The 23,079-nt window shown below is 37.4% G+C and overlaps 1 protein-coding gene across 4 annotated transcripts in view; it reads left to right on the top strand.

Annotated features, from left to right (window-relative positions):
* Nucleotides 1-16,488, top strand: part of kcnip1.L (Kv channel interacting protein 1 L homeolog) — a 183,562-nt gene extending 167,074 nt beyond the window's left edge. For all 4 annotated transcript variants that reach the window (XM_041585095.1, XM_018250983.2, NM_001092684.1 and 1 more), the window contains 6 exon segments: nt 2,489-2,558; nt 5,630-5,700; nt 9,664-9,771; nt 10,290-10,394; nt 12,169-12,231; nt 15,817-16,488. In XM_041585095.1, coding sequence (XP_041441029.1) covers nt 2,489-2,558; nt 5,630-5,700; nt 9,664-9,771; nt 10,290-10,394; nt 12,169-12,231; nt 15,817-15,864 — 465 coding nt within the window. In that variant the 3' untranslated portion in view covers nt 15,865-16,488.
* Nucleotides 16,489-23,079: the final 6,591 nt, after the last annotated feature.

Here is a 23,079-nt window from a genome sequence, read left to right as displayed (position 1 = left end):
CATGGCCATTCCTTATGATTCTCTATGAGAATAAAGAGGCTAAATAGATGGCTTAATAGATTATTGTATGTAAAGAAAAGAGACTAGGAGAATAGAGATTGAGTGAGGAGAGGAAGAATAACAGTACTGAGTGGGCCCCTGGTCTAAGGTTTTTGGGTGGGCCCCTGTTGTCCCAGTCCGACACTGGTTGCACACATGTCTCACAGTACAGTTATGGGATCCTTTATCCGAAAATGTTGTTATCCAGAAAGCTCTGAATTACGGGAAGGCCCTCTCCTATAGACTCCATTTTAAGCAAAAATTTCACAGAAATGATTTCCCTTTTCTCTGTAATAATAAAACAGTACCTTATACTCGAATGGTGGTAACTAAACTGCATGAATCCATATTGATGGCAAAACAATAGTGTTGGTTTGATTTGATATTGACTTACGGTATGGAGACCCAAATTATGGAAAGATCCCTTATCCAGAAAACCCAGGTCGCAAGTATTATGGATAATAGCACACTCACCTACAGGGTGCATTGCAAAGTGTGAATACAAATGTCTGCCTGTTTTTTGCACTCTGTCCCATGCATGATAAAAGACCTGCGTTATGTCCTTATGATATGAATTACGTGAATCAGATCTCCAGAGTTTTTAAAGTGCATTTAATTAAATATGAGAATTTGATTTATATCTTTGTACTTGAGAAACAATCAGGTGCTAGTTACATCTAGAGAAAAAATGAGCGCAGCATGAAGCCTATTCATATAGCTTATAAAGATATTAAACCTGGTGAAAGGTGTGGAATGAAAAATATATTCGCCATTGCAATTTATCACTGTAATTTTCTCTTGTATTCTCACTGTACTGTTGCCATCTGGTGGTGAATGGAAGGAATATATTCTTCTAAGTGTTTGAATGCATTTTTTGTAAGGATTATCCAGACTCCTCGAAACCTGGGGTTTTTTGAATAACGAATGTTTCCATTATCTGGATCTTCATACCTTAAGGGGTATATTTATCAAAGAGTGAAGTTAATAGTGAAGTTCCGCCACTAGAGTGAAATTCCGCCACTCTCCATTCATTTCTATGGGATTTTTAAAGGCGTATTTATCAAAGGGTGAACTTTCACTTTCACCCATTGATAAATAGGCCTTTCAAAATCCCATAGAAATGAATTGAGAGCTGCGGAATATCACTCTAGTGGCGGAACTTCACTCTTTGATAAATTTACCCCTAAGTCTACTAGAAAATCACTAGTTTTTACACTGAAAAGCATATGTTCATGTTAAACACAAGAGTTCCTCAAAATTTTAATATAAGGCATAGTTTAGGGAAATTATTATAATTATTTAAAGTAGTATGATAGCAGCAGTATCTACCTAATCAATATCTTCTTGATTTTTGGCCTGATATCTATCAGGGAGACCCATCGGAATACCCCATACACGGCAGATAAGATGCCGGATTGGTCTAAAGGACCGATATCAGCAACTTTAATCTGCCGATGCATGGCCATCTTTAGTTAAGAAAATAAAATGTATCTCCCATATTATAATGTTAATATTAATATAATACACAAAAGCCATGAATATCTTAAATTCTAATAAACAGTGATTTCTGATGTCATCAGTACAGTTATAAACGCTGAGCTCTGATGTCATTTCTGTCACATGACTCACTGAAACATGTGTATTATAATAAATAAAGTACCCCCAGTTACAAAATATAATTTTACAAGAGGCGGTTCTTTATTCATGATATAAACGGTGACTAATGATGTCATTTTAGTCATATGACTCACTAAAACTTGTGTATTATAATAAATAAAGTACCCCTTGTTGGAAAATATGAGGATATTAGAAGTAACCTCGGAGTTCCATGACCTGTATAAAAGCACTCAGCCTTCGGCCTTGTGCTTTTATTTGGTCATGGAACTCCTCTGGGACTTATAATATCCTTATATTTTACCATAAGGGTACTTTATTCACTAAATAGATTTCACATAATTGAATTATAAACCCTCAACACAAAATCAGACATGATTGCTCAGAGTTCTCTGATAAGCACTTTTGCAGTTTATTATTATTTTCTAGTTTTCAAGATATTAGCAGTTCTTAAGCTGGCCATAGAGGCAAAGATCCGTTTGTATGAATCAACGTACGACCGGACTTTCCCATCTCCCGCCACTAACCATTCAGATCAAAGTCTTACCATTCCGATCAAATAAAGTAGTAAAAGAACAGATCAGCCAATGTAACATAGTGACATAGTAACATAGTGACATAGTTACTAAAATTAGGGAAATGTATTATGCATTATATATTGCTGGGGACACATTAAAACAGTGTAAAATGTGGGACAACTTAAAATCAGGGCAAGAAAAATTGAGGTTTCAATGTACTAAGTGTTTAATCAGTAACAATAAAAACATTAAATTACATTTTCCAGCTGTTATACACTTTAAGTACATGTTATCTCTCTTTTATTTTTTGCATCAAGGAATGTCCAAGTGGAGTTGTTAATGAAGATACCTTCAAACAGATATACTCACAGTTCTTCCCTCATGGGGGTAAGTATAACTATTTTATAGAGCTATATATCAGTTTGGTGACTGAAGTTGCAAAAAATACATTCATTCATGTCAGTTTCTTCACTCAGATGATTGGCGTTAGCTTTCAGATAATACCCAGGTTGGCATGTGCACCCATCATTAATCCACAGAATGCCTTCAGTTTTATGCAGAATGAGGAAGAGTTTGTCAGCTGTCTATAATGTCTTCTAGTGTATTTGGAAAAAGTAATTATGTCTCTTTGCAAATGTATATTCTTCAAACCCAACTTTGGTAGACTTTCCTTATAGTTCAATTGTTTTATTCCTTTTAGCAGTTTAGTTGCTATAATAAAAGTTAGGGTTGGGAACAGGATATTTTGTGACATCTAATTCTACTAAATGCTCTACAACATATTCCCTACTCCTAAAAAGAACGTGCAAGTTCTGCTCATAGCTACAGTCTTATCATTATTCTTGGTATTGCTTTATCCTTTTTACTGGGCTTCCAATCATGTTTAATGTACAGATGCAGACCTGCTCCATATCATCGTCATCATTGTGATCTGTAAAGCTTTAACAAGTTACATATGGGCTTTACAATAAAATAACAAACAGGGTTCAAGAATGAAACTGAAGGCTTAGAGGACCCTGCTCACGTGATCTATTGACGCATACAGTTGCTTCAGCGTTATCATTAATTCCTGGTATTACTTCATTCTTTTTACTAGGCGTCAACATAAACCTGCTCCATATTATTATCACAGGAATTGTGATTTTTTTTTTAAATAAAGCTCTAACAAGTTACAAAAGGTTTAATAATAATATAAACAAACAGGCTATATAATGAAACAGGAGGTTTAGAGGACCCTGTTCACAGGATTTATTGGCATATAAGGTTGTTGGGCTGAATCTTTGTTTATTCATTATACCATGGTGACAGTCTTCTTTTAACAGGTTAGTCTTTAGGGAGTGTAGAAACGTTTTAAAGGAAGGGAATTCCAAAAACAGGCAGAAAATCGGAGTTGGGAATGTCATACGGCTTAAAGAGAATAAATATTGAGTTGAAGGTCAGAGGCAGTAAATAGGGAGCATACGTTTATTCTGAGATTAATGCTGCGCTGTAGAGGTTTCATTATTATGGGGTTTGAAAATTAATGTTAAAGGAAGAGTAACACTAAAAACTGAAAGTGTATCAAAGTAATTAACATATAATAAACTGTTGCTTCGTACTGGTAAAACTGGTGTGTTTGCTTCAGAAAGACAACTATAGTTTATATAAACATGCTGCTGTGTAGCCTTGGGGTCAGCCATTCAAAACTGGAAAAAAGGCACAGGATACATTGTAGATACCAGATAAAACACCATTGTATTGGACAGGGCTTATCTGTTATCTGCTTTGTAACTGGTTCCTTTATTTCCAGCTTGAATGGCTGCCCCTGTGGCTACACAGCAGCTCATTTATATAAACCATAGTAGTCTTTTTGAATCAAACACACAGCTTTTACCAGTGCATGCTAACAGTATATTATATGTTAATTACTTTAAAATGCTTTCATTTTTTGGTGTTACTGTTCCTTTAAGTTTTGTTGTGAATGGAGTCAGTTGAGGAATTTTCATAAAGGAGCAGCTCACCTGGATTTGTACGAAAAGTGGATGAATCTAGCCTTTATAAAATGCTGTTCTAAAAGATGGTGACTTTCAGAAAAAGTTGCTTAAAGAAAAGCGGCAGGACTTGAGTTGGAATATAAAACAGAGAACAGAGTGTGGTTTAAATGTAAGATGACAGCAGTTTCTTATAAGAAGGCTTGCCCGCTGCACCCCCTTACATTCTGGTTGGCAATCCTAAGCATGGACACATAGGCTCATTAGGCTGCACTAGTTGTATGCATGTACAGGGAGTTAAAGACACAGATCAGTCAGCACACATCATTTGTTGCCCCACTAATGATCAAGATCTTTCCCTTGTTATTTTCAATTTATTGTTGTTAGTCTCTTAAAATTGTATTCCGTTTTCAATCTCACTATGCCATCATATTTAATACATGTTTTTCTTCATCTGCATAATATTTGCTGTCATAATGTTATTACTTGTTTAATATGAAAATCAAATAAAACATTTTCAAAATAAAATAAGATCTTTCCCTAATGCCACCAATGTTTTATTAAGGTAGTGAGTATGCCAAGGGCACAGTTTCAGGAAAGTGACTGATGGTAGGAGGAGCAAGGGTGTCAAGAGCTTGTGGGCAGGCATCATTGTAGAGGGAAAATTCTGCTGTCTTAAGATATGGTGTATATGTGATGGATTTAAGATTCTAGTAAAGTTGAGAATAGAAAGGGTTCTACTATATGAAAGATTCTATTTTTGTTGATATTGGTCACCAGGCAGCACTGTTGGGTAAAGGAAATCCCCAGGGAGACATTATATAAGGGAGAGATTGGGCATCACACCCTCTTTGGCTGTAGGAAAGAACATATGAATGAGCCTGAGGCTCCTCACTGCAGAGCAGTACCAAGCAGAACAGTTAGATAGGTTAGATAGTTACAGGTTAGAGTTGTGATAGTTAGTAGTAGGATAGTGAGATGAGCAGCCGAGGCTCCACCGAGGAGAAAGGAAGGGACCCATGTCTTTGCAGTACCTCACCCAGATAGGGACCCAGTAGGAAGAAGGTACAGCATGCTTTTCTTGCAACTATGATTACTAAAGTATGTGCCGTTTGAAGGTTCCTATTACCATCTGCACAATAACTTCATGTCTTTTATTAATAAAAGTATAAAATAAAACATTTTTTTACTATTACAAATACATACTGCCTGTTTTATGCATGGTAATCACTGCAAAAAAATGTATGCTTCCCCTCCAGATCCCTATGTTTTTAGAAAGTACACATTCTTTTGAATCCAAAATGAGTCAGCACTGTATTAATAAAGGAGGCTACATGCAGCTATGTAGTGTACAAAGTGCTGATTGCAGCCTTATTCATTTTGTTTTGCACTTTGCACACTGCGTGACGTACTGTAAGTACCATTAATTGTAAATGAGGCTTAATATCTATAGGATTTAAATTACCAGTTTACCTTATTTACCCACAGATGCCAGTAGGTATGCACACTATCTCTTCAATGCATTTGATGCTGCACAGTCTGGATCAGTAAAATTTGAGGTATGTAAATAATAAACATATCTAGAACTGGTTCTGTATATGTGTGCATATATATTTTATGATTATCTGTTTGTATTTTATATATGACAGCAGATTAATGAATTTGCCAATGTGATAAATAAGAGGAATTTAAGAAAAATGGCGGTGTGTTGCTCATTACCTCCCTCTCCATGGGATTTCTCACATTGGCAAGAAGAAGAGTTATTTAATTTAGCCACAAGTGTTCAATAATAGCAATCTCATTTAACTGCCTTTCAACATTTGAGAAAACAGATTTAAAGTAAAAATCTTGAATATTCAAATTTAAAACCTCTAAAACCTAGCATTTCTATAGGAGTCAGTGGAAAGTGTATCTTCAGCATTCAGAAAAATTTATAATGAATTTTATTTTATTGAAACTATTGAGATGTTACAGCCTAGTTGAAATGAATGGAAAAAAGGAATTTTTCATTTGCAATTGATTTCATGCAATCACGACTGAACCATTTCAGTGGTTTTCTTAAACTGCTTGCATTTGCAGAAAAATGAATGTGATTACAAAAAAGATTAAGTTCAAGTTCAATCACAAATTCTTTTTTCGAGGCAGCAGTTTTTTTAACCCGATTTTGAAAATTGATGAATCTCCTTATGAACTAGGGTCCAAGCACTTTGAAGTGTTACATTTAAGCTGAGGTTGCCTTGCTCACCTAATTTCTACCTAGATTTCAGATAATTTAATGCACGGTATTAATACACTTAAAGGTAGGAAGTTTGACCAACACAGAAAGTTTCTACAGTGTCACTCTCCCTACTTTTACGCATTACCATTTTTTAAACCTCCCCACACTCTTGGCAAGTGACCCAGTACTTACTCAGGTCCTCCAGAAATATGGCAGTTATTTATCTATGCATTTTTCTCTACCATCCCCTTCTGAGCCTTGTTCCAGTCATGTTCTGGAATTTTGTGCTCCAGTTTTTTTCCCATCTTCCTCCTTCATGGGTTTTGCTAGTCTTACTTTATTCTTAAATACTTCATCCGCCCATTTCTGTCCTACACATGTTCTGTATTTCCGCTTCATTTCTCCACTCTTCTTCTCCTTCTGCTCCATTCCTCTCCTGATTGCACTTCATATTATGCTCTTCTTTTTAATCCCCCTGTGATGACCTGTTTTTCCTACATTCATTTTGTTACCACTTCCTTCTTATTATTCTAGACTTTAAATCCAAACTCACTTTTGCTCATTTTGTCTTCCTTATACCCTTTTTTTTTTACAGGACAACAAAAACCCTATTCAATGGGTGTATTAACCCCAGTGAAAAAGTTTAATTCTCTGGACTGGTGCTGCTGTTTTTACTAAAAAAAAAAAAAAAAAAAAAAACGCACTGGCCCAAGGAAAAAATGAATGCAATGCTGTCCACCATTTTGCTTTTCCCAGGTGCCTGTGTTCAGACGTAGGCTTGCACATAAACAGTAACGTGTAATGTTTCGATTTTACCCTATTGCACATGTGCAGTTCTAGGTCTGTGCCGAGGACACCTGGGAAAGGTAAGTGATATGAAGTGAAGTGGATTTTATTGTCATTTCAGCCATATACAGTAAATACAGTACATAGTAGAAACAAAATGACGTTCCTTCAGAACCCCCCAGTGCTATACAACAACTCTAGTACACAGTCATGCTGGGCAAAGGGGACATTTCAGTTCCTTATGAATATATTCAATTCAGTCCTTGGGAGTTGAGATACCTGATGGCTTGTTGAAATAGACTGTTTCGCATTCTGGAAGTCACCGCTCAAATGCTGCAGTATCTTTTACAGAATGGCAGGAGGGTAAAGAGATCATGTGCAGGGTTAGTGCTTTCCCTGACAATGCTGGTAGCCTTCTGGAGACAGCGGGTGTGGTAAATATCCATAATGGCAGCAAGCGAGAACCCAATGATCTTTTCCGCTGTCCTCACCACCCGCTGCAGGATCTTGCGATCTGATATAGAGCAGTTTCCATACCAGGTAGTGATGCAGCTGCATAAAATGCTTTCAATAGACCCTCTGTAGAAGATAGTGAGAATGGGTGGTGCAAGGTGGGCTTTTTTCAGCTTTCACAGAAAGTAGAGACGTTGCTGTGCTTTCTTCACTATAGAGCTGGTGTTAAGGGACCAGGAGAGGTTCTCCGCCAGATGTACCCCAAGGAATTTGGTGCTCATGACAATTTCCACCGGAGATCCGTCAATGTACAGTGGAGAATGATCCCCACGTGTTCTCCTGAAGTCAACAACTATTTCCTTTGTTTTGTTTGGATTCATAGACAGATTGTTGACTTTGCACCAGTCCGTTAGCCATTTCAACTCTTGTCTATATGCTGAATCGTTGTTCTTGCTGATGAGACCTACTACGGTTGTATCATCAGCGAACTTGATGATGTGATTGGATCCATGACTTGCCACACAGTCATGAGTCAGCAGGGTGAACAGTAGTGGACTAAGCACACAACCTTGGGGAGCTCCTGTGCTCAGTGATATGATATGGTGATATGGCACTGCATTACCTTTTCCCCAGCACAGTTTATTTTCTTCCAAAAAAGAGCACAGACCAAGGAGAAGAAAACGTTGTAATTATGTTAACTGGGGGGTTCCTGACATGGTAAATGAGAATGGGGCTCCCCTTGTTCTTTAGCAGTATTGCTGTGCCCAATTAAAAGAATAGCGCTGAATTACTGTCTAGTTGTGTGTTTGAGAGTTATTAGGTTTTGCACATACAGTATACATGGGGATATAATGTAGGTAAGGGGATTACAGTGTGTTTTCTATGTTTTATTTTTCAGAAATATACCATCTCCACATTGCCTTGGTTGATACATTAATAAAGAGTTGCTTTTTTATGGTAATTTCAGCTTATGGAGTGTTTTTTGAGGTGACATTTGGATATTGTATAGAGCTGTGTAGGCTTTGATTCCCCTGAATCCCCACCCTATTATCATAACTACTGAGAATGAATACAATTCTGTGCATGCAGATTCCCCTGTGACCTCTCCTAACTTGGATCAGTTCTGTTTTCATGTTAACCTTGGGTACTACTACTAACTTGACCTTGCTGTGCTGTAAAAGTAGTTCTTTGTTTTTCTGTGCTGAAAAGATATTTCTATGCGCTCCTAGCAGTAACGCCCTTTACTAACATAAGTTCTCATGCCATACATTGCCGAGTCTACCAAATAGCTGTAATTCCTTTATTTGGGATTCTGAGTTTTACCTCAATGGTCGCCGGAAAGTGAATTTCAACAACAGTACCATACAGCATCCCCCACAACCACAAGGGGCCCAGGGGACAGGGCAGGGACTGCTGTATGGTAGTTAGTCCTCTCTAGCCCCTTCTGGAGGTTAAAGTTTTGGCACCCACTGCAAATACACCACAGGCGGGGGGGGTGTAGTAGGCATGCCACTACCCATTCCTATTATTATATGTTTATAATTAAGGTTAGTATCAGTGACTCCATGAGGGTGTAGAGCATTGTGTTTTTAAGACTGCCTTGTATTGTGGTGGCACAGGAGATTTCAAACAATACCACATGTACTCTGGACCGATAATAATAGCCTCGCCTATGGGTCAGATGTGGTCCACAGGTATCCAGCTATGATTTGGAGAAAGAAGAGAAATATATATATATATATGTATATATTTTTTTTTTTAGGGTGACCTGTTAATTTAATATGATTGCGATCAGTGAAATAGTAATGTTAGCTATGTTCACTTTAATTTAATCAATTATTTTATGTAATTTACCGTGTGATTCTTTTGCATGTTACCATTTGGGATATCGTCCCAATTTTTCTGCATTTTAAAGCTTTATACTAAAGTTCTCACATTTTTCCTCCCTCTGTTTATCTCTTTCTTCCCTTTGTTCTCTCTATATATGGCAACATTTTTAACATGTCTTATAGATGAGGTTTGAGGGACTTGGTAAGTTCATTAAACATATTCCTTTTGTTAACAGGATTTTGTTGCTGCATTGTCAGTATTGTTGAGAGGAACCATCCGTGAAAAACTGCGGTGGACATTTAACCTCTATGACATAAACAAAGATGGAAATATAAACAAAGAGGTAAACAAATACTTGAACTATACTGGATTGGAAACATATTCACTTTGTAAGGTTATTATACGAGTTTAATTGGTTAAGTTATTGTGTCATAATTCAAAACGTAATGTACCTTTATCTCTCCAACAGCTGCTTGGATGAGCGTAGCATTTACAGTTAGTAGGCAAGCAGAAACAGACAATTAAATATATGGTTATAAGATAAAAATCAAACATGGGTCCAGGAGCTGACAGAACCACAAAATGTCAGACTGGTTGTTACAAAAAAATCCAAGTTATTGCTGTTTACATGTGTATGGGTCACTTATTAGAGTTTAGAGGGTATAACAAGGCAACTTAAACTCATGGCCCATATGCAGTATAAAACCCCTCAGTTGAAGTCATTGAAGTGTTACACAGTCACCTTACAGTAACAAATGCATTACCCATTATTTAGTATAACTTGTATTGTTGCCTTGAAAATAATACCTATCCATCTGATCACCCTGACGTAATTGTTTTACTTTTTACCTTCTCACTTAGGAAATGATGGATATAGTAAAAGCCATATATGATATGATGGGGAAGTACACCTATCCAGTTCTTAAAGACGATGCTCCAAAACAACATGTAGAAGTATTTTTTCAGGTACAGTATAAAGAGATATTATACAGCCACACTGTTTATTTTAAAGTCTCTTAAATATTTATACATAGTTATATCTCCCCTTAAGTGTCTCTTCTCCAGTGTAGAGGTGGCCATAGACGCACAGATAAGATTTCGGTGCATGTATGGTGGAAAAAGAGCCAACCAATATCGGCAGAAGACATGGATATCGGTCGGCTCGACATTCGGACTGGACGGAAAATTTTGATCGGCCATTGTTAGTGCTGGATTGTCAGATACAGGCTCTACACATGTGTATTGAAACAGATCTTTTCAAAGAAAGATCATAATTGATACGTCTATGGCCACCTTAAGCAATCCAAACCTTTCCTGTATTACTTAAATATTCAACACCGTTTCCAGCTTTTCTTTGAACTTTGTATCTTTCAATAATATTTTTAATATTTTTTCAATAATATGACAAAACTGGTGGGCAAGCTAATCCAATTACCAATTCATAAATATATTAACACAAAGATATATTGTATTGTCCTATGCACAATAATAGAAAAATTAAATGTATTTCTATTGTTGTAAATAGGGCAAAACAATGTATTTATCGGTTGGTAATTGGATTACCTTGCTCACTGGTTTTGTCTTATTACAATTGTGCTTTATCCAAAGGGACTACAGGGGACTGGTGGTTTCTATTTTACCCCCTTTTTAAAAGGGGAAAGTGACCTTCTATCAATACCCTTTCAACTCAGTACCTTACTGGCTCTTCATACTGCTCATTGGCATTTTGTTTAAGTTTATTATCTACAAGTCCATCCAGAGTTTTGTGCCTGGCATATTTTTTAATACATACATACATTTATCAACACTGAATCTCGCCTGCTACTTTCTACTCTAACGTCTGCTAGATTGTCCAGATTCCACTTCTTCTAATAAGGTTTCCATGCTCATATGGTACTTCTAGGGAAGTGATCTCCAACCAGTAGCTCGTGAGCAACATGTTGCTCCCGACCCCTTGGATGTTGCTCTCAGTGGTCTAAAAGCAGGTGCTTAATTTTGAATTCCTGGCTTGGAGGAAAAGTTTTTGTTGCATAAAAAACAGATGTACTGCAATCCAGAGCCTCCTGTAGGCTGCCAGTCCTCATATGGGCTACAAATAGCCAATCACAGCTCTTATTTGGCACCACCCAGGAACATTTTTCATGCTCCCCAAGACTTTTTACATCTGAATGTTGCTCACAGGTGAAAAAGGTTGGGGACCCCCGTTCTAGCCAGAATAGTGTTTCTGTCCATGATATAAACTTTGGCTCTAATATTAGAAAATAATCTTTTGTTAAAGGAAATGATGTTCAGAATTTTTGAGTTATAAAAGTATTATCAGTGTCAGACTGGGACACCAGGGGCCCACCCTAAAACCTTTGACCAGGGGCCCACCAATTAATCTTAGACCAGGGGCCCACTCTATTACTATTTCCACTATTTTTCTTCCATTCATCACTCAATCTCTATTCTCCTAGTCTGTTTTCTTTACATACTATACTATTTACATACTATACTCTATTTTTCCAATTATTTAGCCTCTTTGTTCTCATAAAAATAGGGAATGGCCATAAAATAGGCCAAATGTCTAGCAGCATGAGGGCCCACTGACACCTTGTCCCACCGGGACTTTTCATGGTATCCTGGTGGGCCAGTCCGACGTTGAGTATTATCCATCACTACTATACTTTGTGTATGTATTTTTCACAAATATTTTTAGGAGGAGATACGAAATATTCACCAGTGACATTTTATATTTCAGAAAATGGACAAAAACAAAGATGGCATTGTAACATTAGACGAGTTCATTGAATGCTGCCAAGAGGTAATTTTTTTTCTTAATTGCATGCAGAATTGTGGAATAGTCTGCATCACAATACAGTGGATAGCACTATCCTGGCACAATGTTTATTTTTACCTGTGTTCATGTTATCTGCACAATGAAGGAATCAACCTCGGTACACAGATAAGAATCCAAAATGTTGTAGAATTATCTGTTTCTCTTAGAAGATTGTCACAATGTTAAAAATGTACCATAATTTGAGGCTTTTCTAGCACAATTATTTAAAGAAGACCACATTTCATCATACACAGGTGCCTATGATCTGGGAACTTCTAGGTTTCTGGCGAGAGAAACTGAAAACCCTGGTGTCTCCTACTGAGTGCTAAGGGATAGATCTAACAGAAACATAGCAGGGGGTGGGAAACTATAACACAAATATAGCTACAACAATAATAAACTTAATAAAGAAAAAAGCACTGGGCATCTAATACAGTGAAACAATACCTGCATATGGAGAAAAGTGGAGTCTACCTAAGTGACCTATACTCAATCATCCCTTATTATAGAACAGGATTAAAGGTTCATCTAGTAACGGAATTCAATGAGAAAAGTGCAAAACTCTGCATTAATCCAAAAGCAACCGCCACCAAAATGTGTAACTAAGGGGCCCTGTTTTATTAGAGCATTTAAATCATGAAAAATGTGTTGCACTTTACATAATGCAGGAATAGGTGATATTATTTTATTTGGTAAGAAAGGTTCTATCCTTATGCCATACTCCTGTTATTCACTGGGGCCTCAGTTCAGTACACCTATCAGGTTCTTAGGAAGCCTTCTAATGTACCCAGTGTTCTTTATGTACCTGCATAGTATAGATAGGAGAAAAGCTGCAGAACCTTATATTGGTATATTAAGGCAACAGGGAAACAATGCAGATTTCATTCTTTTTAGGTTTTAGGGAAAAAAACCAAAGTAGTTCAATGTTGGTGGATATTGGGGGTCTTACAAGCAGTTATTGACTTTTATAGAAAAACTATTTCAAAATACACAAATATATCTGCGTAAGTCTCAGCTAAAATACCAATATCATATTAATTAATTATCTAATACAGTGACTACAACCAGCCTTTATGTCCACATTGCAAATATCAAGGGGCTGCTGGAGGTGTGATCGCAAAGCTCACTTTAAAGGAGAAGGAAAGTCTTTTCACACTTGGGGGTGCCAAATGTTAGGCACCCCTAAGTGAATGTATTTACTTACCTGAAACCCCGGCCCGGTGCTCCTATCAGCAGAAAACTGCACCGACCCAGGGTTATTCCAGTGAGCACCAGGGAGCGATCCTCTTCCGTTTTTCTCTTTCTATGGCGGCTGCACATGCGCAGTAGAACGAAAGTGAAATTTTAAATAAAAAGTCGGCTATTTCATCAACTGCGTATTTGTCTGCCCCGGGAAATTTGAAGAAAGAAGAAGCCAGAAGAGGATCGATCCGTGGTGCTCACTGGAATTCAGGTAAGTAAATACATTCACTTGAGGGTGCCTAACATTTGGCAACCCCAAGTGGTAAATGACTTTCCTTCTCCTTTAAGGGGCAGATTTTTTTTGGTGTCAAAATTCACACATTCAAATGTTAATCCCCAAATTCGAATGTAAATTGCAATGTGAGTTGGAACCTGCCGAGTTAATTTACAATTCAATGGCAGAGGTCTGTTGAACAATTTGAATATGTTAATTGCCTTCCTGACATCCGAGTTTCAAATTCGATTTGGGACTATTCGAACGACTGAATATTAGACGTTCAAATTTTTTCTTAACCTCCCATTCGAGTTGTGAGTATATTCGAATTTATTGGAGCATAAAAAAAATCACATAAATTTGAAATTCGACCTTTGATAAATCTGCCCATAAATGTACCGTACATAATTGTAAGCCTTTAATTAGCTATAACTATGTATACATGTTATTTAAAATCCACAGAGGGCAGAATTAATTACATTGCATTATCTGCACATCAGCTGTACTTAAAGTATCCAGTATACCCTTAGGTTCCCCAAATTAGCATAGTATAGAAGCAAGACTGGCAAAACAGGAACAGGGCTGCCAATCTACGGGGAGCTATACATAGAATAACACCTACATAACAGAATAAATACAGTGGTGAGTAGTCACTGGTAGCCATGCGCCCGCAAATTATTATACATTAATACATACACTTGTGCATTAACAGGCATTTTCCCTGTGTTTTGCAGCCTTTAATTGTGCTTTTAATAATATATATGTGCATTTTGCCAAGTCAGAGGCAGTAACAGTGCTGCACACTCAGGAAAGTGTTAATGGTACAAAAATTATTTAAGAAAAACAAAGGTCTGAAGCATGCCTTCCTCGGGGACAAGCCAACACGATTTAGAAAAAATCTGCAGAAATGTACACACCCCATCCTCTTCTGCAAAAGGTGCCAACAGTAAGAGTCGCCAGGGGAACCACTTTCTGCTTTGCCATGCTTGAAAGAAGGTCATAAATAAATAGAACCCATAAAGTGTGAAATTCATCAAGAAAGAAACACATATTATGAATAATGAATACAGTAATGCACAGAGCTTGGAGGACAGCGTTGTCTGGGAATACAACTCGCCAACTACAGTCCAAAAATAAAAATATTGGAAAAAGTTAGTGAAAAAAGCAATGAAAACTTAACCTCAGCGTAGTGGGTGGCATGGGCCCCTAGACAGACGGTCTGTCAGTCAGTTACTGTATTCAGAGTAATGTAAGAGTTTTTCTTTTAAAGGACCAGTAACATCAAAAACTGTAATTGTTTTAAAGTAATAAAAATATAATGCAGTGTTGCCCTGCACTAGTAAAACTGCTGTGTTTGCTTCAGAAAAATTACTATTGTTTATATAAATAAGCTGCTGTGTAGCAATGGGGGCAGCCATTCAAAGGAGAAAAGGCTCAAGTTACACAACAGATAGCAGATAAGCTCTGTAGAACATAATGGTGTTATCTGTTATCCATTAGTTTAGCCGTTTTTCAATTTCCGCCAATTGCTACTCAGCAGCTTGTTTATATGAACTATAGTAGTTTTTCTGAAGCAAACACATCAGTTTTACCAGCGTAGGGCAACCCTACATGATATTTTCATTACTTTAAAACACTTTCAGTTTTTTGTGTTACTGTTCCTTTAAGAGTTTTTTTTCTCTAAAACTGCTGCCTTAGGCACTGGCTGGCCCTCAGGTGCCCATATTAAAAAATATGGCCCTGGATAGAATGCAATATCATATCTATAGATTCCATTCTTAAAGATTAATGTTTTATATTTTATTTTTGCAATGTAATCTGAGAATTTAAATTTGAGAGAATTTCAGAAATAAAAATGACTGATTTTTTTTTATTTTGAAATATAGTTTGCCAAATTATGTATGTGACCTCTATTATTGTAATAATGTATTTATATTGCAGCAGCAAGTTACCCAGTGATCTACAAGAATTTATAACAACATAATCCCTACTATTGTGTCCAACATCAAAATTAGTTTTAAAAATGCTTATTCTTATAGTTCATAAAACGTATGATAGTTTCCTTTGTTGTATTATTAATTATATATACTTATATGATGTTTCCTTTATTGCAGGATGACAACATTATGAGATCCTTACAACTTTTTGAAAATGTGATGTAGCACCATGGAGACACTTGTTATTTATTGTGAATATCATAAAACTGAAGCCACAATATGGATGAACAAAAAAAAACAAAGTCCAGCTCTCTTGAACACAAGAGGATGGATGTTGGAGCTCTGCCATAATAAAAGGATTTAAGCGTTTTGTATGTATCCTAGTGGGGAAAAGTCTTAAAAACCCCCCTGGTGTAAAAGTTAATAAAACCATTAGATTTTATATCCTTTTTCATGCATGCCTTTAAAAATCTGCAAACCAAAAAAAAGGTTGCTTTTATTTTAAAAGACACTAAGCAAACATTTTGCTTGTCAGCTGTAAATGCTTCTGCCATTGGAATCTAATAAAACTGGTTACAAAAGCAAAAAAAAAAACTGATCAAGTCCTTGCTTGCTTAGATATTTTATTGTAATCAGAGGACACTAGTGTCTCTGTCTTTCTGTAATAATTTTAAAAGCAGAAATGTAAAACTTCATTAATAAAATACAAACATTTTACATTTTATTGTAAAATCTTCCCATGCTATGTACAGGCATTGTTATCTTTAAAAAGTGTTTTGTTTCATTGCCCTTTGTACTGTATGATGAACAGATATTTTATTTTGAAATAAAGCACAACATAAAGCTTAATTCAAATGTTTTGCAGTGACATGAATGGTAAAATAATGGATGTCCTACTCGTCTTTAAGAGAATTTCTAGAAGGAGTAAACCCAGCAATGGAGGGAATCTATTTTTCACAAAAAACTAACGCATTCCATTGGCCTGGAATCCTGGTTCCCAATTCTGTAGTAAGGGAAATCATGCAGAAAAGGGTCCATCATTATCATGCCATAAGTTGGAATTGATATTTGTGATAGAGGCAGCACCAAGGGCAAAGGCCTATAGGCATCTTCTGCAGGGGAAGATGATTTTAGGCTCCATATTACTTGTTGAGGTCCACGAAAAGCTTCTCTCTGGGGTTATCTTGCAGATCATGTGGTATAAGGCAAGTGGTCAAGGAGGAAGAGGTCAATCATCAATGAGCGCAGAGCAGTTCATTTGGTCTTATTGGAATTAAGACATCAGAATTATTTATGATTTATTTACTCAATTTAGTGACAGTAAACCAAGGAACCTAGTACAAATAAATGGGGGAAAAATGGGGCTGTCCAACCATTTTTACCCGTGAGCCACCTTCAAATATAGAAAGAGTTGGGGTGCAACACAAGCATGAGGTGCCATGATTGGCTATTTGAGGGCCCCAATGTGTATTGGCAGCCTACAGGGCGCTCTGTTTGGCAGGACATCTGGTTTGTATACAACCAAAACTTGCCTCCAAGTCAGGAATTAAAAAATAAGCACGAGCTTTGAGGCCACTGGGAGCAACATCCAAGGGTACTAGTTGGGGTTCATTTCTCTAGCAGATGCACTGATCAAGAAATCCTTGTCTTAAGGGGCAATGGAAGTTGCATCCTCAAGTATTATTCAGGTGGTGGACAATCAGGGTTGCCCATAGATAGATCTTATGGTTTCTCACCAGAACAAGAAACTTCCACGGTTCTGCTCTTTGAGGAACCCTTTCATCTGCTCATCTTTACTAAACAAAAGCACAATGAATTGAAATTGTATTCTTCCTCGTTTAATCTATTAAAAATCCATATTTCCACTCTCTTTCCCTGTGTAAATAGGGCAATTTTAAAGCAAGATAATGAGCTCAGTGTAAACAAACCGTAGCCTGCTTTGTTAGACTTTGAGATAAGGAGCAGTTGTTATATAGAGAGCTTATCTATAAACTGGTATGTTGTTTTACTAGACCCTCCTCTGCAGTGACTCAGAAGAACTAGAAAGTGAACATTTTCTTGTTTAGGGTAAAGGCGCACGCTAAGAATTGGGGGAGATTAGTCGCCTGGCGACAAATCTCCTCTTTTTCAGGGTTGACTTTCAGGTGACTTTGAAAAACAAAGCATACAATTGCCATCCCGCCGGCGATTTACATTCTAGCCAGCGGGAGGCAGTTTGGGGAGATTGGTTGCCCCAAAGAAGAGGAGATTTGTCACTGGGCGACTAATCTCCCCAAATCTGAGCGTGTGTCTCTGCCCTTAGGGCAAGAGAAAACAAATAAATAGATACATGTTAAAGCTGTTTGTTTGACTCCATATGACTTTAAGACTATACTCCCTTGTGATGATGGAAGATATGTTATATATAAGGTTTTAAGCATGTAATTAGCAATGTCTCTGAGGTAATTCAGTATAAAACAAAGGAATGCTGCAGCACTGCATACCATTCATAATTAAAATAGTATTTTGGTGCACAGTCAATGCACTACTGGTACATCTGTTACTTACACACCTATGAGGAGTGGACAAAACTTGTCCAATCAGAACAGGATTTTCAAGTAATATTTACATGAGGACACCTTCCTGTGACATAAGAGACACAAAGTCAACCCTAGTAAGAACAAGAACAGCTGAATAATTAAATTCCCTGCCTGAGAAATCAGGATCTTGTAGTCATTTTAGTGATCGCAGATATGAGAAATTGCATGCTGTAAGCATTAACCTTTGCTTTTAGTTGCATCAGCTCTGGCTAGTTAATTTTCATTCTTCTATGAAATAATTCATAGGTGAATTATTACTCAGACCTACAGGACATTAAAAACATATTTCAACTTGGTCTAGAAAGTCATTGTCATGGTTTTGCAGTTGTCAAGACTATTGTATATTTTTCAGTCACTTCTAAACCCCCTTACTTACACATTGCATGGCACAATTTTTTAAATTAAATTTTTTAAATAAGACATTATTAACTGTAATAAGGCCAAGGTCAGAATTGGCCTCCAAGATTTTAAAACACACCACTTTGGCTGCATGTTACGGACAATCATGGATAAAACATACCATGTTCATTCCAAAGCATGGGAAGCCAGAGAACAAGCACAGACATCTCATCCCTTGAAATGTCTGCCTTGGCTTTCCCCATGGAACTGACAAAATCAAAATCAAATCTACCAAAATCTACCAACCCTCCTTTACTAATACAAGCTTTAAAAGTATGGGGGCTTGCTAAAGATTTAAGTGGGCTTGCACTCTACATCCTCTTTGTTAACTGCCATTCTTTATACTGACTTCATGGACATGTTTTTCGGGATTAAAAAAAGTCTTCTTTTATTTGTAAAATACAATAAAGGCATGTCAGCATTGGCACTAGTGCATGTAGCAACTACTACTGACGTGTTTCGTGCCCAATGGCACTTCCTCAGAGTACTCATATGTTAAATAGTCAGCTTGAAGGTGCAGAGGTAAGTAGCTTCTGTTGCCTGCCGTCACAATTCTGTTGTTGTTTGGAATCCCTGAAGCTCTGTTGGTGAAGGTTGGTGTTACAGGGCACCACAGAAAATTATATGTATACATATTTGTGTTGATACAGAGGACTTTTCAGCTGTATATGGCAATTGAGCATCACTTTCTCTTCCATTCAATTAACAGAACAGAAGTCAACCACATGGACACATTTGTTAATTTATGCTTGGAGAAATAGAAAGGCGGCACTCTGGATGAAAAAAGAATGGTGGTTTATTGCGACAGGTCACAAACCAACATCACCTGACGCATTTCTGGAGCCGCCTTTCTATTTCTCCAAGCATATCTAATTACATTGGGAACGCTGGTGGCAGAGCACCCGGGAGACTAAATGGAGCTGCACTAAGGAAAACACATAGGGGGTGAGTTTGGAGCGGCCTAACCTCCTTCCATTTTTGTTTGTTTATTTATACTCAGTCCATACTCTGATCCACCCCTCCACTATTCTAAGCACAATAACAGACAGGCCACTTTTGTCTCCTGCAGGAAATCTTCTCTCCTATGGGTGACAAAGTACTCGGAAAAAATACCTGCCCCTCTGTATTCATTGAAATTGCCACATATAAAACACTTTACATGCAGCAATCGCAGATAATCTTTCAAAAATGCAGAAGGTGGTTTCTTGCTAGAAAAGCAGACTCAAAACCACACCCAAAAAGACTGAATTACCAGAATGCTTGGGAACTGGGGTTTTCCAGATAAGGGATTTTTCTGAAATTTGTCTGGCCTTAAGCGGGTTATTTATTAAAGGTCGAGTTGTTTTTTACCTGAAAAATTCACATTTTCGATGGTATTTTCAAGCAAAACTCGAATTATCGGGTTAAAAAAAACTCGAATTGTTTGAGATTTATTATATCCCGAAGCTGGAAAAAGCTTGAATCCGAAAATACTCCAGCTAAAATCTGATCACGTAGAAGTCAATGGCAGATGTTTGCAGCCTTCATGATGTTCGGGTTTTTTTCCAGTGGGTTTCGCTCAAAAATTTGATTCATTTAAGCGATTCACTGAAAACTCTCAATTCAAGTATTCAAGTTTTTTTTTCAAGTATTCGAGTAATTTCATAAATCAGAAAACATTCGAGTTTGAGAAATAACCCCCTAAGTCTCTTAAAAGTCATTCAAACGTGAAATAAACCTAATGGGATTGTTTGCCTCCAATATGGATTAATTATATCTTAGTTATTATTATTACAGAGAAAAAGGAAATCACTTATTATTTGATTAAAATGGAGTCTCCACTTGCCGTAATTATGAGCTTTCTGCATAAGGAGTTTCTGAATAACGGATCCTATAAATGTGGTATAAAACACTTGAATATTAGCTTTGTCAGCTGATGTGTTCCTTTCCAGTTCCATCAACTCAGCCTTTTACTCAGTTATGTGACCCATATCAAGAAATAGCTAGTAGCTCTACATGGAGCTTCCCATTACTCCCATTGAGGAACACTGCACAGTAGATCAATTTGAGGTTAGTTTGGTTCACGGTTCAGTCCAGTATAGAAGGTTGAGTACAACTGAACTGTTGCTGCCATTTAAATATAGTGATCGTGTCAAAAAAATGATTGGTAAGTTTATAGAAAACCAATAGACACGGTGTGCTTAGAACTTTCACAGGACGTCACCGATAACTGTGTGAACGTAATTAATGATGACTGTATCAAAATAATTGTGCGAGAATCATCATGTCCCTCAGCACAACAGGGTGGAGAAACAAGCTTTTCTAAAATAGACGTACTATAATCTCATTATCATAAACTGTTTTATTAAGGTTAGACTTCCTGAACATGTTTATCTGTTGTTTTGCAAGAATTAAAATAGGTTAAATACATTACTTGATTAACGATGCAATGTCTGGCAGTCGAGGGGTATTTTGGTTCTGTATCTGTCAGTTTTACACTTTTTTATTTTTAAAGTACCAGGCAGATCATTTATTGATATATATTGTTTTCTTCAGGAACGAAAGGAATCGCTTGCGCAACATGGGTGCGGACACAATGAAATCTGTTTCAAGTATTTGATAAATGTTGCAGTACCTTGAATTATGCTCTCCATAAATTTTCACTCATCATTAGTTTAACTAATTAAAAACATTCTTGCTTCATCTGGCCCATACTTTCCAAAAGTATTTCCAAAGCATCGCTGATGTATACGGCAAGGCTGGGCCAATGTAGTTTGGCACCCTAGGCAAGGGTTCCAATCAGTGCCCCCCCCTCCTATATTAGCATTTCCTACCTTACCATTCCGATTTTTTAATAAAAGAAAACGCATTATTGAATGAAACTTTTAAATGTATATAAAAATGTAATATTTACAAATAAAAATAAGATACACCAAAAAAGAAATACATCATAAGCCCAAGCCCCCGCCCATCTGTACCTGTGCCAGGCCAGCAGTCATCATAGGCCCAAGCCCCCCATCTGTACCTGTGCCAGCCCAGCAGTCATCAAGGCCCCAAGCTTTCCCTCCATCTGTACCTGTGCCAGCCCAGCAGCCATCATAGGCCCAAGCCCCCCCATCTGTACCTGTGCCATCAATTCAAGGTCCCAAGCCTCCCCCCCATCTATACCTGTGCAAGCCCAAGCCCCCCCTCCCCCATCTGTACCAGCCAGCAGGACAGAGCAGACAAGTCTTCAGCACCATGTTACTGTCTGCTCCTCCCTCTAGGCGCGCACAGCAGGTCCTCTCTCTGCCGGGTTCAACTGATTCTATGCACAGACGCTTGCGCCGCAGCCCAATGCGCATGCGCGCGTCATCGTCAAAGTGGAAGGCACCAACTCACGCTCCCAGGAGGGGGAGCACTTTCAAACTTATACGAGAATTAAACAAACCCCAGAGGGGGTTGGGGGCATGCGATTTTTTTTTATAATGCTTTACAAAAGCGGAAAGCCCATGGGAATTGGAAACTGAATTTTGAAAAATTGAAGAAAAAAAAAAATTTCCCATGAGAAGTGCGCCCCCCCAGGGACTGCGCCCTAGGCGGCTGCCTACCCTGCCTACCCCTTGTTCCGGCCCTGGTATACGGTACATGTCAGATCTTTCCATTTCCTCTAGACCTCCTTCTTTCTTTTCAAAAGTTTTTATTGATTATCCGTACTCCGTATTTTTCAAGGGTCGAATTTCGAGGGTTAATAAACCCTCCAATTCGACCCTCGAAGTTAAATCCTTTGAATTCGAATATCGAATTCGAAGGATTTAGCGCAAATCCTTTGATCAATCGATTGAAGTAAAAATCGTTCGACCGAACAATAAAATCCTTCGAATCGAACGATTCGAACGATTTTATGCGATTGATCAAAGGATTTTTCTTTGATCAAAAAAATGTAAGAAAAGTGCTGGGGAAGGTCCCCATAGGCTAACATTGATGCTCGGTAGGTTTAAACTGCCGAAGTATGTGGTCAAAGTATTTTTTAAAGAGACAGTACTTCGACTATTGAATGGTCGAATAAACGATTTTTAGTTTGAATTGTTTTGAATCGAAGTCAAAGGTCGTAGTAGCCTATTCGATGGTCGAAGTACCCAAAAAAATACTTCGAAATTCAAAGTTTTTTTCATTCGAATCCTTCACTCGAGCTTAGTAAATGTGCCCCATTGTGTACAGAAATATTATATAGTAACAGTTAAATGATAACAATGAATTGTAAAAAATATTGAATAGTAAAGATTACTTATTAAACCTTATCTGTTTTTGTTTTATATTAGTTTTATATTAGTTCCATGCAATCGCCTTGGTATTTGTATTTTGGGGTTCCATGTCAAAGGGAAACAGTCATGGGAAAACATGTTTTTCAGTTAATAGTGCTGCTCCAGCAGAATTCTGCACTGAAATCCATTTTTCAAAACAGCGAACAGATTTTTTTATATTCAATTTTGAAATCTGACAT

This window comes from Xenopus laevis, chromosome 3L (genome assembly GCF_017654675.1).
Source record: "Xenopus laevis strain J_2021 chromosome 3L, Xenopus_laevis_v10.1, whole genome shotgun sequence".
NCBI lineage: Eukaryota > Metazoa > Chordata > Amphibia > Anura > Pipidae > Xenopus > Xenopus laevis.
Note: the sequence above shows the minus strand (reverse complement) of the source record. Positions and strands in the feature narration are given on the sequence as shown.